Source organism: Octopus sinensis, linkage group LG2, assembly GCF_006345805.1.
Source record: "Octopus sinensis linkage group LG2, ASM634580v1, whole genome shotgun sequence".
Taxonomy (NCBI): domain Eukaryota; kingdom Metazoa; phylum Mollusca; class Cephalopoda; order Octopoda; family Octopodidae; genus Octopus; species Octopus sinensis.
Window position 1 is genome coordinate 2,250,421 of NC_042998.1, and position 27,638 is coordinate 2,278,058.

The 27,638-nt window shown below is 38.6% G+C and overlaps 1 protein-coding gene across 1 annotated transcript in view; it reads right to left on the reverse strand.

Moving 5' to 3' along the window:
• LOC115231588 (myosin-IIIb-like) overlaps nucleotides 1–27,638 on the reverse strand; it is a 107,948-nt gene that overhangs the window by 35,651 nt on the left and 44,659 nt on the right. Inside the window, exons 7-18 of the mRNA XM_029801579.2 lie at nucleotides 27,011–27,116; nucleotides 24,137–24,259; nucleotides 20,994–21,102; nucleotides 18,210–18,326; nucleotides 17,983–18,083; nucleotides 12,193–12,279; nucleotides 10,843–10,905; nucleotides 9,535–9,651; nucleotides 8,177–8,288; nucleotides 6,549–6,619; nucleotides 5,531–5,584; nucleotides 2,780–2,899 (exon numbers count right to left, since the gene is read on the reverse strand). Coding sequence (XP_029657439.1) covers nucleotides 2,780–2,899; nucleotides 5,531–5,584; nucleotides 6,549–6,619; nucleotides 8,177–8,288; nucleotides 9,535–9,651; nucleotides 10,843–10,905; nucleotides 12,193–12,279; nucleotides 17,983–18,083; nucleotides 18,210–18,326; nucleotides 20,994–21,102; nucleotides 24,137–24,259; nucleotides 27,011–27,116 — 1,180 coding nt within the window. The remainder of the gene's footprint in view (nucleotides 1–2,779; nucleotides 2,900–5,530; nucleotides 5,585–6,548; nucleotides 6,620–8,176; nucleotides 8,289–9,534; nucleotides 9,652–10,842; nucleotides 10,906–12,192; nucleotides 12,280–17,982; nucleotides 18,084–18,209; nucleotides 18,327–20,993; nucleotides 21,103–24,136; nucleotides 24,260–27,010; nucleotides 27,117–27,638) is intronic.

Consider the following 27,638-nt stretch of genomic DNA (forward strand, 5'->3'; position numbering starts at 1 on the left):
TTTCAGTCAACACTGACAGAATGATCCAGGCTAATTGACCAGACATAATTATTATAGACAAGGAAGAAAATACAGGTAGACTAATAGATGTAAGTGTTCCCACTGACAAAAATATATCTGTAAAGGAATTTGACAAACTTAGTAAATATAAGAACCTAAAAGTTGAAATACAGAAGATATGACATCTTAAAGTAAAAACTGTTCCTGCTATTGTAGCTATCCTGGGTATGATAAAAAAAAAACGGATGTCAGTGACATCTAAACAACGTCCCAGGAAATCCATGTATCAGAGAAATCCAAAAGATTCTGCTGACAAGTACTGCTCACATCCTCAGAAAAACGCTAACAATTTAAACGTCTGCATAGTATTACATGCAGATATTTCACTACTGCCTCTGCCACTTCCCCTCCCCAACCCTCGGTTATACAGTAACAGTATACATCCTTCACTCGCTCTAGGATGCTGGGTGTGTCTCAGCAAAATGATTGCAACAAACATGCAGATTAAAAGTAAATAACAATAACAATAACAATGATGATGATGATGATGATGATGATGATGATAATAATAATAATAATAATAATAATAATAATAATAATAATAATAATAATAATAATAATAATCCTTTCTATTGCAGGCATAAGGCAAAAAGTTTTTAAGGAGAGGAATAGCTAGTTGATTACATCAACCCCAGTGCTCAAATGGTACTTATTCCATTGAACCCAGAAGGATGAAAGGTAAAGTCAGTGCGAACTGCCATGATTCACAGCAGTGAAACATAGGCCGTGACTGCTGAAGACATGCGTAGGCTCAAAAGAACTGAAGCTAGCATGATCTTCTGGATGTGTAATGTCAGTGTGTGCACACGACAGAGTGTAAGTGCCCTGAGAGAAATGCTGGACATAAGAAGTATCAGATGTGGTGTGCAAGAGAGACGTTTGCGTTGGTATGGTCATGTACTATGGATGGATGAAATCTGTGTGAAGAAGAGCCACTCCCAAATAGTGGAAGGAATCTGGAGTAGAGGAATGGGGTGAGGTGGTGAAGCATGACCTTTGAACATTGGGCCTTACAGAGGCAATGACAAAAAGCCAAGACCTCTGGAGATGTGCTGTGACTGAGAAGACCCAGCAAATAAAGTGAGTTCACAGCCGTAACCTACATCAGTGTTACATAACCAGTCCACTCAAAAGTACCTTGGATTGTAGGGCGACATGCTGTACTTGAGGAGACTTATTGAGTCAAGTACATCAAAACCAAAATCAAATGGAAAATGTAGTTGTGGTCCCTGTGCCGGTGGCACATAAAAAGCACCATCCGATCATGGTTGTTGCCAGCTCCCTCTGGCCCCTGTGGCAGTGGCACGTAAAAAGCACCCACTACACTCTCAGAGTGGTTGACATTAGGAAGGGCATCCAGCTGTAGAAACTCTGCCAGATCAGACTGGAGCCTGGTGCAGCCTCCTGGCTTTCCAGGCCCCAGTCGAACCATCCAACTCATGCCAGCATGGAAAACGGACGTTAAACGATGATGATTTCAAAAACTAAACACAGCTTTATGGAGATTTATGACTAAATTTTAAAATTATCATCATCTTTAACAGGTAATTAAGTGTAATAATGTTGAAATAATTATTTTCACGTTTAAAAACAAGACAAACATTCAATGTCCTCAACCAACGAGGGTGTCCTCATGTGACCTGCTATAAATAACAGACTAATTGACCTTAAACCACATGTTACTGATTTACAAAAGAACAGACGCATTAGAAGAAAAATGTAGTTTTAAACACATCATCATTGACAAAAAAATAACCTTGACAGGAGAGTCATGGCCGGAAGGTTTTTAAGGATGTCTGCCGAATCAAAGGTAATCAAAAGCAACTCATATCTTTTATCTTTTACTTGTTTCACTCATTGGTCTGTGACCAAGCTGGGGCACTACCTTGAAGGGTTTAGCCGAATAAATCAACCCTAGTACTTAACTTTTAAGTTTGACACTTATTCTAGTGGTCCCTTTTGCTGAACCACTAAGCTACAGGGACATAAACAAACCAACAGTGCTTGTGATGTGGGAGAGGACAAACACAAACACACATATATATACAACAGGCTTCCACACAGTTTTCATCCGCCAGATTTACTCACAAGGCATTCACTGACCCAGAACTATAGTAAAAGATGTTTGCCCAAGGTACCGCACAGTGAAAGTGAACTCAAAACCATGTAGTTTCAAAGCTAGCTTTTTAACCATGCAGCCATTGGCTCAAAACTTTTTTTTACTCCAGCGTCACCTTACTGGCACTTGTGCCGGTGACACATGAAAAAACATTTGAGTGAGGTCGTTGCCAGTGCCACTGGACTGGCTCCTGTGCAGGTGGAACATAAAATACACCATTTGAGTGTGGCTGTTGCCAGTAATGCCTGACTGGCCCTTGTGCTGGTGGCACATAAATGCACCCACTACACTAGGAGTGGTTGGCATTATGAAGGGCATCCAGCCATAGAAACTCTGCCAGATCAAGTTTGGAGCCTGATGCAGCCTTCTGGCTTGCCAGTCCTCCGTCAAATCGTCCAACCCATGCTTGCATGGAAAGCGGACGTTAAACGATGACGATGATGATGATGATTGTAGAATAATTTGCAGATGTCCTCTTTCTCATCCAATACTCATTAAATATCAAAATTTCTCTGCTTTTCGTGCATCTAAATGAATAAATTGGTGAAGTATTACAGCTCAATAATTTATTGATTGCTAAAGTTGACTTTTAATAAGTACCTGTGTTAGAATGTATTTCTCATTAAAAATGTTTGGTTTCCTCTTGTGATTTGGCTTCAAGCATCGGATGAAAATTGGAACAGAAATACTCATCCTTTCCATTAAAACAACCAAAGAATTCTAAAAATATAAACAGAACAATATAAACAAAATACAAGATAAAAATATCTAAATTTGTGATCAAAACCATCAAAGACAAGCATTACAAGTAAAACCTAATATTTGGCTCAGTCATTTTCCTTATTTAATAAGATGAAGCAACCCTTCTTTACAGGGCTAACAATTAACACTAAATATTATATTATTAAAGGTGGATTAAAGCAAAGGATGACTTTTGTATTCAAGTGGCTAAATACAAATTTGATGCAAGATTTCAACCCTTTTGATACCAACTCACCTGAGACTGCTTCTGGCTCTGAGATACAAGCTTCGTGTTTTAAAGTGATCAAAACTAAAACCTTCCTTTGAAATTTCCTGTTAATTTATGATCCAATCACCAGCTAAGTAACGACAAAGTTATTTTACTAAATTAAAGGCAGTGTGATTCAACAGTAACGAAAGAGTTAACTAATGGTTTCTAATTGAAACACAAGGCCAGCAATTTAGAAGGGAGGAACTTAGTTGATTACATCAACCCTAGTAATTGAATGGTTCTCTATTTTATTGGTTCCAGACAGATGAAAGGCAGAGGTGACTTCTGTAGGGTTTGAATACAGAACATAAAGCGCTTGAACAAAGGTCCTAAAGCATTTTTTTCCCATGCCAAGTTGCTACTTTAATTAACAAAAAACAAAAAGGGTAAAGACCTCCTTTGTTCGTGAATGACCATGGGATGCTCCTAGAAAGTTCCTCTCCAAATCATGAGTCCAGGCATGGTTGTTGATGGCAGACCAGCAGTTGCCTGTACGTATCAGCCTCCCCTCTCCACACAACCAATGCTATCCAAGGGAAAGGCAAAGGGGCTGATACAGTTTGGCACCAGTAAGTCTGCAACTCACATCTGCAGCTGAGTGAACTGGAGCAACGTGAAATAAAGTGTCTTGCTCAAGAACACAACACACAACCCAGTCCAGGAATCAAATTTACTACCTCATGATTGCAAGCCCAATGCTCTAACCATTGAGCTAGATGCTCTAAGCACTGTGGGATGACGTCAGCAGCTGGACGTCAGCAGCCGGGTGCGTTGACCGGAAGCTGGGGCAACCGGAAGGGATCAGCCGTCAGGCGTACGCAGGGAGCGGGGAATTGCGCCCTTTCCAACGTGGGTCGTGCAGGTGACAAGACGTGTGAGGACGTCGCTAAGGGTTTGGGCTAGCAGCTGCTATCGTTAGTGTTCGGGTCGGGGCTGTGTGGAAGGACTAGTCACCACTGGAGGGTCTCCGTCACTAAGAAGAGAAGGTAGGTGCCTCTATATTCAAATCGCGCACACACTACAAGCACTGAGCCATGCACCTTCACATAATTAATAAAATACAGATCATAAATTCATCCCCATTACTATGCATCCATCATGTTGCAAGATTTATTCAACATTGATCAAGAATTAAAGTAATTAATAAACCAGTCAATCAACATTGTTTTATTTCATGCAAATACAGTCAATATTGTCGACTGTTTGACTTATGCAAATTAAATGTTTCCAGCAATGGTTTATTAGTTCCTATTAATGCCAAAAGAATGTCTCTTCAAATTATCATAAGAGATTCTTTTATCTGTTACTTGTTTCAGTCATTGGATTATGAAACTGAGCTGGGAAAAGAACCTTAGAGGTTTTAGTTGAGTCAATTAATCCCAGTACTTATTTATAAGCCAGGAACTTATTCTATAGATCTGTTTTGTCAAACAGCTAATAAACCAACACCAATTGTCCATGAAACACACATAATATATATATATATATATATATATATATCTAGGCACAGGCATGGCTGTTTGGTAAGTAGCTTGCTTACCAACCACATGGTTCCGGGTTCAGTCCCACTGTGAGGCACCTTGGGCAAGTGTCTTCTACTATAGCCTCAGGCCAACCAAAGCCTTGAGTGGACTTAGTAGAGGGAAACTGAAACTGAAAGAAGCCTGTTGTATATATATATATATATATATATATATATATATATATATATATATATATATATATATATATATGTATATGTTTGTGTGTCAGTGTTTGTCCCCCAGCATCACTTGACAACTGATGTTGGTGTGTTTATGTCCCTATAACTTAGCATTTTGGCAAAAGACTCTGATAGAATAAGTACTAGGCTTACAAAGAATAAGTCCTGGGGGTTTGATTTGTAAGACTAAAGGTGGTGCTCCAGCATGGCCACAGTCAAATGACTGAAACTAGTAAAAGAATAAGACAGGCTTTCATGCAGTTTCTATCCACCAAATTCCTGACAGAGCATTAGTCAGCTCGGAGCTAGAGAAGAAAACACCTGTCCAAGGTGTCGCACAGTAGAACTGAACTCAAAACCACATGACTGCAAACCAAGTTTCTCAACTGTACTCTCATATCTACACAAAATTTGATCTCAGAGCTAAAAGCTATAAAAGAAAAAAAATGTGAGTTCTACTAAGGAATTAAAACATATTTAGAGTTACTTAGATACATTTAGAGATAATAGTCTTATGATCAGTAGAGCGCCAATGATAAGATTAGCACTATTAACCTTCCAGCTTACAGACAAAGTGTTCAATCAGGATTCCACACGAACAATATGCAAGATCAAAATTAAAAAAAAACACACTTACCTTGAACTGAGCACCAACAGTTAGCTTCCGTGCTTTATCCAAATTGTGAGTCTCCTAGAAATGTTTGAAGCAAAAGAATTGAACCAAAGTATCACAATATACACTAAAAAAATTAATAATTATATATGTCGTAATCCTCATCATTTTAAGATCCAATCTTCCATGTTCACATGGGTTAGATGGAGTGTGGTGAGATAGATCTTTTGTAGTCAAATGTCCTTCTTGTTGCCAACTGTCACCTGTTTCCAAATAGTAATACTTCTCATGGACAAACATATTTTCATCAGAAGACTGGAAACAAACTCACTTCAATGACACTGATTCTTGTTTACAACCAACACATGATGTCAAAACAAGGACATGTGTGCATGTGCGCACACACACATTTCAGTTTCTGTCAACCAAATCCACTCACAAGAATTTGGTTGGCCTGGGGCTATAGTGAAAGACACTTGTTCAAGGTACCATGCAGTGGGGTTGAACCCAAAATTCACTGTAGTTCCCTGTGGAGAAAAAAATTCTCTTATGGTAAAAGGTGTAAAAATACCATATCTGCCCAGTGTTACCCCCTATTAGACTTTCAGACACTGCATTTCTAGCTCTCCCTCTCTCTCCATATATATATATATATATATTTTTGAAAAAAACGAATAGAAATGGAATTTCTAATCATTTTTCCACTTTAATAAATTAGGTGTTTATAAGTTTACAAAAGGTGACTCTGATGGGGGAGTGTTGCTTAAAAGTGGTCTTCAAAGTTTGAAGACTGCTTTTAAGCAAGAAACTCCCATCACCTTTTGTTAACTTATAAACATCTAATTTATTAAAGTGGAAAAATTATCAGAAAAGCCATTTCTATTCATTTTTTTTCAAATATATAATACTGTACCAGGGACTTTGTATTTCTTATTCTACTATATATATATATATATAAAGAAATTTCTCTAGACATTTCTTGACATATAAAGATACCAAAGGGGTTAGATAAAACTTCAATATCAAAAGAAAGTTTCTTTACCTTTAAATTCAGATCTTTTGTAAACATGGCAGACTCTTGAGGATCGAAAGTTCCAGTTCGTTTTATGTGACCTTGAAAGGAAAGAAAATGGAAATACTCAATAATTATCTGTTTATTTGGGGGTCAATTTAATTATCTATATCTCTTGTCAATAAATTTGTGTGTCCTTATGCTAATGTGATAAATCATTGTTGTTGTCATCACTATCATCATCAATAGAATTGCTAGCATGCCAGAGGAAATGCTTAGTGGAATTTCACCTGTCGCTCTGATCATCATCATCATCATCATCATCATCATCATCATCGTTTAATGTCCGCTTTCCATGCTAGCATGGATTGGACGATTTAACCCTCCCAAGATACCACAAAATAAAAACACATTTCTTTTATGCTTTCAATGTACAGAAAAAAAGGGGAGAAAACTGATAACTTGTTTTGAATTTGTTGACCACTCCACAAAGGAGACATCCAATTTCTTTCCTCCATTGATGGCATAAAATATTGAGATTCTATTTCAAGCTATCAGAAATTAAGTTATTACAGTAGTGGATAGCTTAATTTACATTTTTCTGCTTAGGCAGCTCATTATTTGAATAATTATATATTTTGTGTACAATGCAGAACTGAAATAAATATATTATTTCTGACTTAAAAGTTCTGATTTCAAATTCCACCAGTGTTAACAAAATAATTTAAAGTGATATCAACAGAACAAGCATACACACACACACACACACACACACACACAAATACCACCACCACTACCTCCACCACCATTCCTCCTCCTCCTCCTCCTCCTCCTCCTCCAGTCTTGGTGATTCTTTGAAAGCCATGGTCACTGCCCCTTCTACCAGATCAATGTGGGATGACGTCAGCAGCTGGGGAGCTGACCGGAACTTGAGGCTGACTGGAAGAGGAAGGGGCAGGAGTGACGCACATTCAGGCAGTGGAGCATTGGGCCTTTTCGATCGGGGTAGCCAACAGGGCTGGACGTGTGAGCGCTTTGACAAGGTAAGGGAAAAGCAGCTGCTATTTTTAGCGTTCAGGTCGGGCCACGCCAAAGGGTGCATTACCACCGGGGAGGTCTGCATCGATGAAGAGAAGGTAGGTGTCTTTACTTCAAATCTCCTGCATACACCACAATCAACCCAATAATATAAAAGAAAAACAAATCTTGCGCTCACACAAGTATTCACCATCCTCGTAATCATTTTAGACACCCATTTTTCCATGCTTATATTGCCAAATGGAATTCATGGAGACAGATTTTCTATAGCCAGATGCTCTCCCCGCTGCCAACTTTCCCCTGTTTCTAAGGAAGGTAATATGTCCCCTTGACCAGACATGTTTTTCATGGAAGGTAATAACAATTATAATAATAATAATCTATTCTACTAAAGATACAAGGCCTGAAATTTTGTAGGAAGAGGCTAGTTATTTACATCGACCCCAGTACTCAACTGGTACTTATTTCATTGACTCTGAAAGGATGAAAGGCAAAGTCGACCTCAGTGGAATTTGAACACAGAATGCAATGAGTCAGAAGAAATGCTGCTAAGTGTTTTGTCGAATGTGCCAACAATTCTGCCAGATTGTCACCTTAAATTAGAACAAGAATAAAAGTACCTGAAAACAGCATTTTAATTAACGTGTTGTTGCTATTTCTCAAGATGTTTAAGATTTCAGCAGGTTGTGTATCTCTGTTCTTCTCTAGCCAATTATCACTGTTGTAAGTGACCTGTAAACAATAATAAAATATGATGAATTACATAGAAAAATAATTTTTGAAACAATAACATAACTATTTTGTTGTTTAAAGATTCTTTTAGTCTTTTACTTGCTTCAGCCATTAGACTGCAGCCATGCTGGAGCAATGCCCTGAAAGTTATAAATTACATGATTCTAACTGTTAGATTGGTTTAAAATTTTGGCACAAGGCTAGCAAGTTCAGGGGAAGCAGTAACCCCAGTATTCACCTGATACTTGTTTTATTGACCCTGAAAGGATGAAAGGCAAAGTCATCCTCAGTGGGATTTGAACTCAGAAGGTAAAAATGGATGAATTCCCAGCATGCTATTGCTTCTGCCAAAATTATTTAATTCTAAAATCATTTAATAAATTCTATTTTCCTGTGCTAATACATCTTTTATCTTTTACTTGTTTCAGTCATTGGACTGTGGCAAAGCTGGGGCACTGCCTTGATGAGTTTTAGTCAAACAGATCCACACCAGTATTTATTTTTAAAATCTGGTACACATTCAGTTGGTCTCTTTTGCCAAACTGCTAAGTTATAGGGATATAGACAAACCAAAATCAGTTGTCAATCAGTATGGTAGGCAGAATAAACACACACACACACATTACAGGCCTCCACACAGTTTCTATCTGGCAAATTCACACACACACACACACACATACACATATATGTGTGTATTGGTAGCACATAAAAAGCATCTTTTGAGTGTTGGGCCTCACGGAGGCAATGACAAATGACTGAGACCTTTGGCAGTATGCCGTGCTTGCGTAGAGGACCCATCAAGCCAAGTGAAATCATAGCCGTGGCAGAGACTGGTGTCACACAACAGGCACCCATGCTGGTGGCATGTAAAAGCACCCATTACACTCTGTAAAGTGGTTGGCATTAGGAGGGGAATCCAGCCAGAGGAATCATGCCAAATCAAACTGGAGCCTGGTGCAGCCCCTCACCTTACCAGCCCTAGTCAACCTGTCCAACCCATATAAGTGTGGACAACAGACATTAAATGATGATGATGATTATGGGTTTCTTTTAGTTTCTGTCTACCAAATCCACCCAAGAGGCTTTGGTCAGCTCAAGACTAATAGTGGACAACACTTACCCAAAGTGCCACACAGTGGGACTGAACCCATAACCATGTGGTTAGGAAGCAAACTTCCTACCACACAGCTTACACACACACACACACATGCACACAAGTTTAATTTAAGGAGGAGGAAATAATTACCTGTGCAGCATAATGTTTGATGGTGAACTGTTTGTCAGTAAATCCTTGGCTTATCACAAAGTAAACATTGCTTTTGAAGCTTTTATTCAGTTTTTGAACATATGTAGCATCTGTTGCCTGATAATAACAGAAAAAATTGTAGAAAAAAAATTCAAATTATTTACTTCAGTTCCTACAGGTTACTGTATTTAAAAAAAAAAAATGTTATCATAACATTTATGATAAAATTTTATCATTTTATCAAAATAACATTTAATATTTTATCATATATTTAATAATTTACTCTTATTTCTCTTATATGTTTCAGTCCAATGACTGTGGCCATGCTGGATCGCCGCCATACTCTGTACATCAAAAATTTTAAAGTCCCATCGATACTTTGATCATTGATCAGTCAAATACTCTTTTACTTGTTTCAGTCATTTGACTGTGGCCATGCTGGAGCACCACCTTTAGTCGAGCAAGTCAACCCCAGGACTTATTCTTTGTAAGCCTAGTACTTATTCTATCGGTCTCTTTTGCCGAACTGCTAAGTTATGGGGACATAAACACACCAGCATCGGTTGTCAAGCGATGTTAGGGGGGACAAACACAGACAGAAATACACACACACATATGTATATACATATATACGATGGGCTTCTTTCAGCTTCCGTCTACCAAATCCACTCACAAGGCTTTGGTCGATCCGAGGCTATAATAGAAGGCACTTGCCCAAGGTGCCACACAGTGGGACTGAACCCGGAACCATGTGGTTGGTAAGCAAGCTACTTACCACACAGCCACTCCTACACCTATATGTAACTGTTATGATAAAGCATTTCTTTTTTGGAACAGTGGATCTTGAAGCACATAGAACTTTAAATAGTAGCATGTGAATATTGAGTTGAAATCCCTTTTGAATGGAAGAATTTGAAGACTGCCTGCCATCCAAAAAGATTTTTCAACCCAATATTTATTTATAGCTCTATGCACTTCAAGATTCACTGTTACAAAAGCAAATTATTTCATGTTCTCTTAAAAGTTTATAAAATTCTTATGATGTCAACATAGTAAAGCATATTTTTAGCAACTTGCAATATCTATTATTTTACTATTCCATTTTGAATTGATTTCACCAAAGTCATGTTACTGACATGACCATCTCTCCAAAAACAATATTCAATCTAACGTTTTGCTTTATAATGAATTCAATGATTCGTAAATAAGATAAAGAAAACAGAATCTTTGCCTAAACAGAACAGAAATCTAGTCACTCTGTGTCCATGAATAAGTTCATCATATGACTGTAAGATAGGTGATACTAACTTTAGGAAACTGAGTTTCATCATCCAAAATGGAAAGAAGCCCAGGTTTCTCCATAAACAAATTCTGAAATATAAATGCATATCAATTTAACATACAATTTCAAAAACAAACAAATAATAAGAGAAAAACAGAAGAATATAATAATAATAATAATAATAATAATACTAATAATAATAATAATAAGGAATATGATTCCAAACTTACAGGGAAAAATTCAATTTAGTAATATTAAATCAAATTTCACAATATATAATATATATATATAAATTAGAGAAGAACCACCATGTAGCAATTCAACAATGATATAATTAAATCATACCATATATAAAAAAAAATTAAATATACGAAAAAACATTTACCTAGGACTAAATAAAATATAAAATAATAAATGAATAGTATATAATTAGTAAATTTTCCAAATACATACGTACGTAAATACATACATACGTACGTACGTACGTAAATACATACATACATACGTACGTATGTATGTATGTATGTATATGCAGGTGAAGAGTTAAATTTGTTCTTGGACTAGAGTCTGATGAGTTGACCACGAAGCTACAGCCTTCATAGATGTGAAACCATTGGTTACTTTACAAACAGACATTAACTTTATTACTTTAATATATATATATATATAAATAGTAGTGCAGATAAACACAGGTTTTATATGTGTGTATGGGTGTGTGTGTGTGCTTACATGGAGCACAAAAACACTACAGAATAAAATATGTAATTTCTTAAATCAACAGCTGTTTCACGAAGCCTAGAATTACATAATAATCATAATATGCAGGTAAAATGTGCAACACGTCATGGGTGTGTAACTGGAACTAGTCATATAAAGTCATTACAGCAAGGCCAGCTACCCTCGCCAAGAGAAGATTGGCATATATGTGATATGTGTGAGTGTGTGTATGTGTGTGTGTGTGTGTGAGTGTGTGTGTCTGTGTATTGATATATTGTGTAGTATGTCTATCAATCTAAACAGAGGGAGCTGGAAGTATTTGAGGACATATCTGGTAATTTAATAAACTAACTCTAATCTAGCAAAAACCAAATGTATTTTCACAAAAATTTGTAAATTTGTGCACATTTTCCTGATAAGCTTTCTTATAAGATTATTCTGTGAATCTGCCTTTAACTTCGATGACTACTTCAATGTGGTTGTAAGAGTAAAGTTTCTTATTGTAGAAACAAAGATTAAAGACTAAAGACTAAAGATTCTTGAGACTGAAGCTAAAGTTAAAAACTAAAACTACAGTTTCTGGTTCTAAAGATCAAGTTTTATACATGGTGGTAACTTAGCTTTAATATCAAGATGTACAATAAAAGGTTCCTGTTTACCAGTAAGGGTTGGTTGTCAACAAACTTAATCTCTTTCCAGTCTATCCCTTCCTTGTTGTATTCTTCTTGTTCTAATTGGAAAACATACTGAAAGAGAATAAACAATAAAACGGGTCAGTTTTATGTGAGCAGTAATAACATGAGAAATATCTCATGTTAAGCCCACATCAGCAGAGCATTAAAATAATAATGTTATTAATGATGATGATGATGATGATGATGATGATGATGACGATGATGACGGAGGTAGTGGCAGCAAATGCTATGTGGTGGTGTTGTTGTTGTTGCTATCACTGTCAATGATGATGATGATGATCATCATCATATGTTCAGATTCTGTCTACTCTAGTATAAGAATTAAACTGATGAAGAGCCTTTTTTTCTGTATACTTCATAATGAGTAAATGGATGAAGCAGCATTTCCTATTTGTCCTATGTTGTTGTTGTTGTTGTTGTTGTGCAGTGGTAAGTATCCTTGTCCATCATGCAGGAGATGAAAGTTCAATTCCCTGCTGGCAAGAATCTAGAATTTTAAGGTAGTGGATTGGCTGAGTCATTAGGGCACTGGAAAAATTCTTTGCCGAATTTAAATCCCACCAAAATCAACTTTGCCCGTTTATCTTTTTGGAACCAATAAATTAAAGTAACAGTCAACTACTAGAGTCAATGTAATGACTAAACTCCTCTCAGTTCATGACCTAGTAAGACCACTTCTTAGACCCATTTCATTCTAACAAACTCCATACATTTGGTCTCTCCATTGCTGATGATGTCTCATATAGCTTCTAAGGGACCTACAAGTCATTCCACACCGACCATAAGTCGGCTTTCCAGTAACAGCCGAGCCATCTAGATTTTGGAGTTTATAATAGCAAGTGAGCTCACTGGCTGATCCACACACTCTGCTACAACAAGGTGCATGAAAGAACATGCTAGATATCATATTGGTAAATGGAGGCCACCTCTGTGACCATGCTTGAGGCCTTTGAGATCAGACATGATAACACTGGTCACACAAAAGAGACCCTTTCATGCCCTCCTCAGGGCATATATATATATATATATAAATTCTTGAACTTTATACATACTACACACATACACACAAATACACATACAAACATATACATACATACATACATACATACATACATACATATGGGACTATAAAAATCTGCAAGACCTTCTTAATCTTTAAAGGAGATGGTTAAAACAAGATACTTTCCTTCACAACCTTTCTACAATGTAGGTGGCCAGTCAAAATTTACTCTAAATTAAAAAGAGAAAGAGAAGACATACAGACAGACAGGCAAGCAGGCAGGCAGGCATGCACACATACATACATACATGCATACACACATACATACATACATACATACATACATACACACACACATACATTCATACATACATACATACATAGGGTAAAGACCCCCCTGCAGTGAATGACCATGAGATTACACCTACAAAGTTACCCTCCAAGGCACAAGTCCAGACAAGATTGTTTACAGAAGAACAACAGCTCCCCATGCGTACCAGATGTTATCTAAGGGAAAGGCCAAGGCTGATACAGCTTGGCACCTGTGATGTGACAGGAATGTTTCCAACAGTTGAAACATTCCTGTCACAACCTGGGACCTTGAAGACTGCTTAAATGCAAGGGAGTATACTAGTCCCTTAATATTTTATATTCAACATTTCATCTATTCAATAAAACAATCAATACTTCATTCCATTTTACTATATACTATTTATACTATATATTCTATATTCTACATTAATATTATAAAGAAAATAAATAAAACATAAAAGACAGAGTCGGAATTCCTATAAATAATATATATATATATATATATATATATATATATATATATATATATATATATATATATATATATATATAAATTAAATTAGAGATAAAACCACTATTAGGCAAATCAAACAATCATCATCATCATCATCATCGTTTAGCGTCCGTTTTCCATGCTAGCATGGGTTGGACGGTTCTACTGGGGTCTGTGAAGCCAGAAGGCTTCATCAGGCCCAGTCAAATCTGGCAGTGTTTCTACGGCTGGATGTCCTTCCTAACGCCAACCACTCCATGAGTGTAGTGGGTGCTTTTTACGTGCCACCCGCACAGGTGCCAGACAGAGCTGGCAAACGGCCACGAACGGATGGTGCTTTTTATGTGCTACCGGCACGAGGGCCAGGTGAGGCTGGCAATGGACACGAACGGATGGTGCTTTTTACGTGCCACCGGCACGAGGCCAGTCGGGTCGGCGCTGGGCACGGTCGCGAAACGGAAGGTTCTCTTACATGCTACCGGCACTGGTAACACATCTGCAATTTCCATTGAACGATTTCGATTCTGATCCTCACTTGCCTCAACAGGTCTTCACAAGAAGGGAAGGTATGCATACGTAGGCTGGCTCCATCCCATGTAGGCCACGGGTTATGGACTCACTTGTCCTGCCGGGTCTTCTCGCGCACAGCACACTTCCAGAGGTCTCGGTCTCTAGTCATTTCCTCAGTGAGACCTAAAGTTCGAAGGTCGTGCTTCACCACCTTGTCCCAGGTTTTCCTGGGTCTGCCTCTTCCGCAGGTTCCCTCAACCGCTAGGGTGTGGCACTTTTTCACACAACTATCTTCATCCATTCTCGCCACATGACCATACCAGCGCAAACGTCTATCTTGCACACCACAACTGATGCTTCTTAGGTCCAGCTTTTCTCTCAAGGTACTTACACTCTGCCGAGTATGAGTACTGACATTACACATCCATCGGAGCATACTGGCTTCATTTCTTGCGAGCTTACGCATATCCTCAGCAGTCACGGCCCATGTTTCACTGCCATGTAGCATGGCTGTTCGTACACACGCATCATACAGTCTGCCTTTCACTCTGTGCGAGAGGCCTTTTGTCACCAGCAGAGGTAAGAGCTCTCTGAACTTTGCCCAAGCTATTCTTACTCTAGCAGTTACACTTTCAGCACACCCGCCCCAGCTGCTGACTTGGTCACCTAGGTAACGGAAACTATCAACTATTTCTAGTTTTTCTCCCTGGAAAGTGACGGAAGTTGGTCTCAGAGCATTTTCAGTGTTTACTGTTCCTGAGCATCTGCCACATACAAAAACCATCTTCCTAGTTAGCCTTTCTTTGACATTGCTGCACCTCTTATGTGTCCATAGCTTACACTTGGTGCATCTTATAGAGTTTCTACCTACACCTTTTCTACAGATCGAGCAGGGCCATCTACCTGAAGGCGTTTGTGATTTGTCTACCTTCCTACTGATTACGACTTTGGTTTTAGCTAGATTGACTCTGAGGCCCTTCGATTCTAATCCTTGTTTCCACACCTGAAACTTCTCCTCCAGTTCTGATAGCGACTCAGCAATTAGAGCAAGGTCATCAGCATAGAGGAGCTCCCAAGGGCATCCTGTCTTGAATTCCTCCGTTATTGCCTGGAGGACTATGATAAATAGGAGGGGGCTGAGGACTGAGCCTTGGTGGACCCCTACCTCTACCCGGAATTCTTCACTGTACTCGTTGCCAACCTCACCTTACTAGCAGTGTCCCTATACATGGCCCGCACAGCTCTCACTAGCCATTCATCTATCCCTAGTTTCCTCATTGACCACCAGATAAGGGATCGGGGGACCCTGTTGAAGGCTTTCTCCATGTCAACAAAAGCCAGGTACAGGGGCTTATCTTTGGCTAGGTATTTCTCCTGCAGCTGCCTTACCAGGAATATAGCATCAGTAGTACTTTTCCCTGGCACAAACCCAAACTGCATCTCATCTAAACTAACTCTCTCTCTAATTAGTTGGGCTATGACCCTCTCCGTAACCTTCATCACCTGGTCCAACAGCTTGATACCTCTGTAGTTATTTGTATCTAGGGCATCACCTTTACCTTTGTAGCAGTTGACTATTATACTGCTACACCAGTCATTGGGTATGACCCCTTTGTGTATCACCTGATTAACTATACGGGTGACTAGGCTATAGCCGACACTACCAGACATTTTGAGCATCTCTGCAGTGATTCCTGATGGGCCTGGGGCTTTCCCTGTCTTCATGCTTCTAATTGCCTTAGCTACCACGGAACTATCAACTCGGATAGCTGGTCCCTCTGTTGGGTCAACATTCGGCAGACTCTTTATCCCATTCATTTTCTTTATTCAGCAACCTTTCATAGTGGCGTCTCCAAACCTCTCTCTTTGCATCCTCATTTAGCGCCAGTGAACCATCTTCCATGCGAACACACTTCTCTCCTACCACATCACGATTCTCTCTCACACACTGTCTTGCAACGCGAAACACCTCCAGTCTTTGGTCCTCACGGCGCAGAACATTGGCAAATTTTTTCTTATTTGCTTCCCCTCTGGCTAAATAAACCTGTCTCCTAGCTTCTCTTTTGGCAGTCTGATACAATTCCCTGCTACCCCCATTTTTCCAGACCTTCCAAGCCTGTCTCTTTTCTCTAATAGCCCTGTCTACAATATTGTTCCACCACCACGTTATTCTAGGTCGAGAGGGGACTTTGCACCAGCCACAGATCTGGTCAGTGGCTCTCAGCAGGTTGTCCCTTAGAAATGTCCAGTTGTCTTCTACCCCCTGTGATGCTCTATCCCCTTCTACTTCATCAAAGGCTTCAAGTAATATGTCCATAAATCTCTGTCCATTTGCAGGATCTTTAAGCTTCCAGATCCTTCTCCATATTTGTCGTCTTCTGGTTGTCCTCCTAGTCCTGATCCTAAAGTCACTAACTACCAGTCTATGTTGTGGGGTACATTCTTCACCTGGGAAGGTTTTGGCATTTATAAGCAGCCATCTCTCCCTTTGCCTTGCAAGGATGTAGTCAATTTGGCTGGTATGTTGGCCCGATCGGTAAGTGACTAGGTGGCTGGTAGATTTCCTGAAGTTAGTGTTGCAAATCATAAGATTATTTGCATCGCAGAACTCCAGCAGCCTGGTTCCCTCCTCGTTGCGGGAGCCATAGCCATAGCCTCCATGTACGCCATGGAAGCCCCCAGCATGTCGTCCAACGTGACCATTGAAGTCACCAGCCACAAAGATAAGGTCTCTGTCGTTCGTCAACAAGGTAGTCTGCAGTAGAGTGTCATAGAATCGGTCTTTCTGTCCATCGGGTAGCCCCAACTGAGGAGCATAGGCTGATATAATGGTTGCTAAACTATGATGAAGCACTAATCTAATCTTAAGTATTCTGTCACATACTCTGATTACCTCAATTACTTTATCTACCCATTTCTCAGCGATAAGTATACCCACGCCACCAACCCTATCAGTGTTCCCTGCCCAGAAAATCTTGTACCTGCGTTCCTTGCCTGTGAGGAACCTAGCCGATCCTCCTCTCCACCTTATTTCTTGCATGCAACATATATCCACACATCTCCGTTCAAGCATCTCGACTATCTCACCAGACCTACCTTTCAGTGTGCCAACGTTGAGGGTGCCAACCCTGAGGGTGTGGGAGGCATGGAAAAACATAAACCAAAACATAAAAATAAACAATTAATATAATATACAAAATATATAAAATATAAAATTTAAAATTTAAACTATTTAAATTTAAAATTTTTTCATTTATATTTATAAATTTTTACATTTTTTAATATTTTTAAAATTCTAAATGAATAAATTTTTTAATTAAAAAAATTTTTTTTAAATATATATAACTATCAAAAAGTATTAAAAAGTTTAATATAAGATAATAAGTAATGTATATATATGTGTGTGTGTGTGTGTACATACTTAAATAAAAATACATACTTTATTGAAGAAAAACTGTAACTGTTCATTGGCTAAATTGATACATGCTTGCTCAAAGCTGTTATTTTCAAAGTGCTCAAAACCAAATATGTCCAAAATCCCTATAAAAAATAAAAGAAGAGATAGAAAGAGAAAAGAGAAAACATGAACCATTCAGAAGAAAAAGATCGACATATTATGATTGACTTATCTAACTCAAGTCTTGAATAGGGCGCTAACAGACTTACCAATTTCTTTGATATCTTTTTCAGTTGAATCTTCTAAGTTTATTAATGTATTGACTTTGAAGACGATCCAGCTAAACAAGCGACTGTATATCACTTTTGCCATTGCATCACGAGAATCTGAAATTAGAAGAATGGTTGACATTTCAGGATTAAAGTATATATTTCAACAGCTTTAATAAGAATTCCCTAACTGATGCTCGGAGACCAGGCATAGTTGTGGCAGATAAAAGAAAACCAGAAACCAAGATCTTAGATATTGCAATACCTGGGGATGCATGCACAGGTGACAAAGAGCTGGAAAAAGGTGGCAAATGCAAACTACTAAAAGACAAAATTGCAAGAATGTGGGCAATGAGGAGAGTAACTGTTATCCCAAGTAGTTAGAGAAATATGTCAAAGAAACTGGAATTGACACGAGGGCAAAGCAGGCCCAAAATGCTGCTCTATTGGAGACATCCAGGATTTTGAGATTGGTGCTTGGGTGTTGAGTGTCTTCCAGGATAGTTAACATCCGAATACTAAAAGTCTTATAATTTGTGGAATGACACCCTGTGAGACCTCTGACAACAGGTTGCTGTCCGTTCTCACAGAATCAACCAGACCAAGTAAGACTGAGAGCTCAGAGAAGGAAAATAATGATAATAATAATAATCCTTTCTACTATAGGCACAAGGCCTGAAATTTTAGGAAGCAGGCTAGTCGATTACATTGACTCCAGTACGCAACTGGTACTTAATTTATTCTGTGGTTGGGAAGCAGGTCAAGTTCTGGGAATAATAAAATGATATAAAGGGCTAGTCAAGTACTGAGATCAATTTCACAGACTAACCACTTCTCCAAACTTTTGGCCTTCTTGCCTATGTTAGAAACAATTATTACATTCATCTTCCTCCCTATTTTTATCCTTCTTCTCATCATGATCTCCCCTCTTCTCCTCTTCCGCATCATCATCATTACAATCATCATTGTCATCTTTGCTGTCTTAAACACAACCACAACCATTAGCGTTAAAAGCAATATGGAAACAGATTTGGCCCAAACAACTGAGTAGATGTCTGCTCAGAAGAGAGACTGGAAACAAAGAATGCCATTTACATGACAGTGACACATTTTTTACAACTAACACACAATGTCAAAGCAATGAGGCAATAGCACATACACACACACACACACACACACACACACACACACACACACACACACATTGGTTTCATGGTGATTAGTTTCATGAGTTATTATGCAAATCAAAATCATTTGGACTGTAGGAAATACTTTTTAATAATATTGATTCCAAATTTTGGCACAAGGCCAGCAATTTCAGGGAGGCGGTTAATTGATTCCTTCAACCCCAGTGCTCGACTGGTACTTATTTTATCGACCCTGAGAGGAAGAAAGGTAAAGTCAACTGCAGCAGAATTTGAACTCAGAACATGAATACAGATTAAATGCAGCTAAACATTTTACCCAGTGTGCTAACAATTCTGCCAATTCAAAAGACAAACAAAATTTAAGATATTATTTATTGAAATGGTGCAATGAATATGATTATTTTGTGTGTGTGTGTGTGCATGTACACACACACATACACATATGAGTATTGTAACATTGGGGTAACAGAGGTCATAAATCAACAGAAACTGGAAAATTAAACAAAAAATAATGACAATTATTATTTCACATCAGTTGTCAAACAAGTCTGGGAATTGTATTCAATATTAATTAACAATGAATTCATTTGAAACTCCTTAATGATATTCTGTGTAAACGACTAATCAAAATTTTTTAACCAAAATTGTGCAAACCAAATATTGTCTCAACTGAAAGACATAAACATAAAAATACCTAAATATTTGATAAGAGCTTGACCCAGTGTGTGGAAGCACTCCGTCGGTTACAACGACGAGGGTTCCGGTTGATCCGATCAACGGAACAGCCCTCTCGTGAAATTAACGTGTAAGTGGCTGAGCACTCCACAGACACGTGTACCCTTAACGTAGTTCTCGGGGATATTCAGCGTGACACAGAGAGTGACAAGGCCGGCCCCTTGAAATACAGGTACAACAGAAACAGGAAGTAAGAGTGAGAGAAAGTTGTGGTGAAAGAGTACAGCAGGGATCACCACCATCCCTGCCGGAGCCTCATGGAGCTTTAGGTGTTTTCGCTCAATAAACACTCACAAAGCCCGGTCTGGGAATCAAAACCGCGATCCTATGACCGCGAGTCCACTGCCCTAACCACTGGGCCGTTGCGCCTCCGCTTGACCCGGTACCACATAACTTAAAAGAGTTTCATGGGTGTGTAGGATGTGAATGTCTAATGAGATGGCATATGCAACCTATGCAACCTTAAGTCATGTGGAGCTGAGTCAAACTTTTATTAAACACATGTTAACTTCAACGAAAAGTATTGAGTGCTACTCTCTTTCAATTGCTCACTCAGTTGTATGTATCATCATCATCATCATCTTTTACTGTCCGTTTTCCATGCTGGCATGGGTTGGATGGTTTGACTGAGGGCTGGCGAACCAGATGGCTGCACCAGGCTCCAATCTGACCTGGCAGAGTTTCTACAGCTGGATGCCCTTCCTAATGCCAACCATTCCAAGAATGTAGTGGATGCATTTACGTGCCACCAGTACAAGGGCCAGTCAGGCGGTACTAGCAACGGCCTTGCTCAAATGGTGTTTTTTATGTGCCACCTGCAGAGGAGCCAGTCCAGCGGAACTGGCAACAAAGACTTAATTACACACACACACACACACACACACACATTGAAACACTTTACCTTCTGCTTTTCCTATCGTGTAATTCCTCTCAATAATCTCATTTGCTGCAGTCACTGTCATGGAAGTTAAAGCCTTCTTCAATTCCGCAGCATTGATTTCCAGCAAAGTCTACAGACAAACAAACAGAGGGAAAGAGAGAGGATAGGCATAAGTAAAGAGAATAGGTATTTCCTAGGATAACATGCAGAAGAGAAACAGGGAAAGTGTTACGAGGCATGAGGTATATTGAGGTGAGAAAGATACAGAGTGAGAACAAACGGTTAAAAGTTACATGCAGCTAAACATTAGTCCTTAAAAGACAAAATTTGTTAACAATGGGTATTTGATTTCTGAACTGAAGAGTTGGAGCAAATACCATGGGGTATTCTGCCCACCCATAAATAATGAAACAAAGTTAGTCTATCATAAATTAAAACAGTTCCACCTGGATTCAAATGTAACAGAGTGCTGCATTAAATGTTCAATGCGCTCCACATTCTATGCTTAACCCTTCCACTGGGAAATTAAATTTCATGGTTATTCCAATAATGATGCTAAATATCTATCAAAAACTAGAATTAGTATTTTCCTAAGTCTTGTTATCTCAATAAACTCAAGGAATGGCTGTGTGGTAAGTAGCTTGCTTACCAACCACATGGCTCCAGGTTCAGTCCCACTGTGTGGCACCTTGGGCAAGTGTCTTCTACTATAGCCTCGGGCCGATCAAAGCCTTGTGAATGGATTTGGTAGACGGAAACTGAAAGAAGCCCGTCATATATATGTATATATGTGTGTTTGTGTGTGTGTGTGTGTGTATGCGTTTGTGAGTCTGTGTTTGTCCCCCCAACATCGCTTGACAACTGATGCCGGTGTGTTTATGTCCCTGTATCTTAGCGGTTCAGCAAAAGAGACTGATAGAATAAGTACTAAGCTTACAAAGAATAAGTCCTGGGGTCAATTTGCATGACTAAAGGCGGTGCTCCAGCATGACCACAGTCAAATGACTGAAACAAGTAAAAGAGTATATCTTTCCTCCTTTACTTGTTTTAGTCATTAGACTGCAGTCTTGCTGGCGAACTTTCTTCAAGAATTTTACTCAAACAAATTGACCTCAGTACTTGGCTTTTCTTTTTTGGTTTTTTATTTTTTTTTCTAAGCCTGGTACTTATTTTATTGGTCCCTATTGTGTGAACTGCTAAATTATGGGGATGTAAACACACCAACACCAGTTGTCAAGTGGTGGTGGGGGACAAACACAGACACAAAGACACACACACAGATATTTCAGTTTCCCTCTACCAAATCTACTTACAAGGCTTTGGTTGGCCCAAGGCTATTATGAAAAGTGCCATGCAGTGGAACTGAACCTGGAACCATGTGGTTGGGAATCAAATTTCTTACCACACAGTTTCAAACATGATATTCCTCAACAAAAGATAAATTGATTTATAATAATAATAATAATAATAATAATGAAATTATTGTATACAGTGCTCAGGTGCACCACAACTTGTCAGAAAGTGCATATAAAGTACATGCAGTAGTGTAGAAATGTCTGGGTGTATGGAGGGGAGAAAATCAAGTGTAGTGTTGGCGAATCTCAGGAAGCATGGAAGTCTTGAAGGAATCAGTGCTCCGACAACTAACAACCGATGTCGGCAGTTTGTTCCACGCTTCAGCAACTCTCAGCGTGAAAAAATGTTTCCTGAAGTCATGGGAGCTGTGCTGTTTTCTTACTTTGTAAATATGTCCACGGGTGTTAGATGGGTGGAGTTTGAAGAGGTGCTCAGAGTTATTGTTTGTGCGATGGTTGATAATTTTATGGGTGTCTACCAAGTCAGCTGCCAGACGTCGGAGTTTCAATGTGTCCATGCCCAGGGAGGTAAGGCATTCAGGATATGGCAAATGCCTGATGGAGGGTATTCTTTTGGTTGCACGTCGCTGAACAGCTTCCAGACGATTGATGTCCTGGGCAAGATAGGGGCTCCAGACCGGCGATGCAAACTCCAGGTGAGGTCTTACCATAGCTATATACAGCCGCAGATAGATAGCCGGAGAGCGGCTCACAAAGGATTTGGTGAGTGATGCCAAGACACCCTCAGCCTTCTTGACAATTTTAGCGATGTGTTTTGTCCAACGCAAATCGCTGTCGACAATAACACCCAGGTCACGTTCACTTGAAGACTTTTTGAGACTAGTGTTGTGGAGGGAGTAGGTGGACGCTGGGTTTCTCCTCCCAAAATGCATGGTGGTACATTTGTCCACAGCCAGCTTGAGTTGCCAGTTCATGATCCACTGCTGCATTGTGTCCAGGTCTGCTTGCAATAGAGATCCATAGTGTATAGGATTTGACCTCTTTATTTCACGGTACAGCTTGATGTCATCTGCATATTTCAGCACTGTGGCATTCTTTAAGTTGGCATCTATGTCATTAATATATGCAACAAATAAAAGGGGGCCAAGAACAGATCCCTGCGGCACACCAGATGTCATCTCATAGGGCGAAAACTGCATTCTGCAGTTAAGGGTAAAGAAATTATAAGTAGATATATCTGATTTCTGCAATAAAAAGGTTAAACGACCTACATTATTCTTATGTGTCTGGGGAGAGTCATTTTCTTTTTGTGCCTTATTATTTAACACACTCACCGGTAAAATTTCCACTGTTTTTTTCTTATTTTTATTTTCCTAAAATTTTAGGAAAATAAAAATAAGAAAAAAAGTGGAAATTTTACCGGTGAGTGTGTTACATTATAAGGCACAAAAAGAAAATGACTCTCCCCAGACACATAAGAATATGTTTCAACACACAAACTCATATAAAGAATCTTGCAAACCAAATCCAAAAACGAAATACCTACATTAGTTGTTAAAAAAGACAACTGGCAAAGATGATTTGAACAGGATTTGAACCACCAAACTGTTGGCACAGAATATTTTATTTTAGGTTCTTAATTAATTTTTTGTCTGACAGTTTTGTGTGTGTGTGTGTGTGTGTGTGTGTGTGTGTGTGTGTGTGTGTGTGTGTGTTTAGTTTCAGAAGAATTAATGTTTTTTTTTTCTTTCCTTTGCCTTATTTGGATATCTAGATATAGGAATAGTGTTGGGGCTCGTGTGTCTGAACCACTTTGGTCATACATGTGACATCATATAATCTACTTACTGAAATAGACTTGAGTACATTTTCATTGTCCACAACAGTCAAGTCTTCACTTCCTTCGACCTTAAACGTAACGTTTCCAATATACAAAACTGAGGAGATGGCTCGGAAGATATTGAATTGTTCCTGTAATAAGACATGTAACGGGAATATATTTGTATTGAGTTTTAAAATTTTAAGTTTTGGTTTAGTATGAACACATATAAGTACATAATTTTATATATTAGTTGAATCCATATATTGTGACTTAAATAAATAAATAAATAAATATATATATATATATATATGGCATTAGGAAGAGCATCCATTTGTAGAAACCAAGTCAAATCAGAATGGAGTCCAGTACAGCTTACCAATTCCAGTCAAACTGTCTAAACCATGCCAGCATGGAAAACAGATACTAAATGATGATGCTGTGTATATATGTATATATATATATATATATATATATATATATATATATATGATTAAAAAAGAAAAATGGAGAGTTGGTAAGGATATAAAATTTATTTATTAACATACTGCCAAATAAATCCTACAAATGTTTCAATTCAGTCCAATATATAATTGCAAATTCAAAGATTGGAATAAATCCAAAGGTTTTATTCTAATCTTTGGATTTATTCCAATCTTTGAATTTGCAATTATATATTGGACTGAATAGAAACATTCGTAGGCTTTATTTGGCAGTATGTTAATAAATAAATTTTATATCCTTACCAACTCTCTCTCTTCTTCTTTAATCATATTTATACTTATAATAATGCCATATATATCAAAGAGATATTCCTCAATTGTTTTCATGATAAAACCAGTGAAATTTGGGATATAATAATCCCTTATGAAGATAATATATCCTTGCATGGAGGTGAGCTGGCAGAATCGTTAGCATGCCGGGTGAAATGCTTAGTGGTATTTCGTCTGCTGTTACGTTCTGAGTTCAAATTCCGCCGAGGGGAAATGAATATGTACAGATCCAGTGCTTTTCTTTCTTACACAGGTGTTATGGTACAGTGAATAGGAGAGAAGATGAAGGGTTAAGAAGACAACGAAGAAGGCAACAGATACAGGCATCACACACGTATAAAGAACAAAAGACCCCAAAATAGATGATTTCTCACCAACACCTTTTAAATGACTGTTTTGACATATTTACATAATTAGGTGGATTTTCCCCAGTACTCTGTATCATTTGTTGCATTTCTTTGTTATCTCATTCATGAGATAAGTAGTTCATGAGATAAGTAATTTGCCTCATATCTTCCTAGGTCTTGTCTTTCCACAGTCTCTACCCACCTCAAATGATTTGTACTTATTTATATAACTGACATCCTCCATACACATCACATATAAGGAGCAGCACAGTCTTCTCCCTATTTCTATGGATTCCTTGTATATCAAGTGTTTCTTCAGAATAAAATAAGTACCAGTTGAGCACTGGGGTTGATGTAACTGACTTACTCAATCCCCGGAATTGCTGGTCTTGTGCCAAAATTTGAAACCAATATTTCTTCCTGTATCAAGGACATTTATCTTACTTCACCTCCCTCTGAATTCATTATCCTTTATGACTCCAGTGTTCATAACTCTTCTTGTCTCTCACACTCATGCCATATTGATCCTACTATAGTAGAATCAGAGACTTTTGCAAAGCTCATTTCTCTACTGCAGACAATGCTATTGGTCCCTTGCCAAAAGACCCACAACCAACTTCATGGAATACTTCCTTCCTTCACTTCTCAACTATGATGGCCTGTGAGCAGTATTTTCATGGAGAAAACCTCCACATTTGCAGTCCATCTTGCATCCAATCCCACACCACATACACTCTTTTACTTGTTTCAGTCATGTGACTGTGGCCATGCTGGAGCACCGCCTTTTAGTCGAGCAATCGAACCCCGGGACTTATTCTTTGTAAGCCTAGTACTTATTCCATCAGTCACTTTTGCCAAACCGCTAAGTTACGGGGACGTAAATACACCAGCATCGGTTGTCAAGTGATGTTGGGGGGACAAACACAGACATACAAACACATATGTGTACTCATACATATATATATGTGCATATATACGACAGGCTTCTTTTCAGTTACCGTCTACCAAATCCACTCGCAAGGCTTTGGTCGGCCCGAGGCTATAGTAGAAGACACTTGCCCACGGTGTCACGCAGTGGGACTGAACCCAGAACCATGTGGTTGTTAAGCAAGTTACTTACCACACAGCCACAACTAACCCTTCCTACTCTACAAGGTTCACCACCATGCACACACACACATACAGTTGATTTGGAGCTATAGTAGAAAAACTTGCCCAAGATGCCTCACAGTGGAACTAAACACAAAACCAATTTGTAGAAAAGCAAATTTTTGAACCACAACACCATATCTGCAACTTTAGCCATTCTGTGATTTATAACTGATATGGACACTTTATGCCACTCTAGTTGAAGAACGTGAAGACATGGTTACGGTATTTGGCTCATGATCATAAGGTCATGAGTTCAATTTCTGGCAGTGTGTGGTGTCTTCAAGCAAGATACTTTATTTCACATTGCTCCAGTCCACTCAGCTGGCAAAAATTTGTTTGTTTGGTTATTTCTGTAACTGTAGTACCTATGTTTCAAAAGGGCAGCCTTGTCACATGCTGAATCTCCCTGAGAACCTGAAAACTATGTTAAGGATACGTGTGTCTGTGGAGTGCTCAGCCACTTGCATGTTAATTTCATGAGCAGGTTGTTCTGTTGACTGGATCAACTGGAACACTCATCGCCATAATACGATGGCATGCCAGTTAGTTGAAGAATAATGAGGGCTGGAAAAAAAAGACATTTTAAAGTGTAAAAAAAAAACATGGAATATGCTTTTTACGAGAAATATACCTCATCTGTAAAACCAACCCAGTCCATTGCATCACATAAAAGGCTGTATTTTTCTTTCTGGTTTGCCAAGTCAGCATTAACAACTGCCATACAGTTTTCTGCATACCTGAAATATAAACACAAAACTGAGTTCATCAAGGAGTCTCTATGTGGTCAATCGATCTCCTAGAAATAGCAGCCTAATATCCTTTATATCACAGCCTACTATCAAACAAAAAGGTACACATTGGATGAGATAATCCTGATGTAAGTACTGGGGTCGATTTGTTCCACTAATCAAAGGTGGTACCCCAGCATAACCACAATCTAATGACTGAAACAAGTAAAACATAAAATTCCATTTTTGTATTTGGTTTGCAATATTCCTGACATGAATTCTGGTCTTGAAACATAATTTGTTGTATCTTGGGTGGGTCATTATGCCAATAAACACACACATACACACGCACGTGCGTGCACACTGCTCCCATTTCACTTCTTTATTATTCAGTTGTCAGTTGGTTAACTAATTAAGCAGCTAACTAATTGATTGTTTGATTAAGTTTTTAGTCAACCAATCAATCAGCTAAGTTTGCCAAAGTCTCTTCATTGCTATTCACAACCTCATCAATGACATCCTTACTCTACT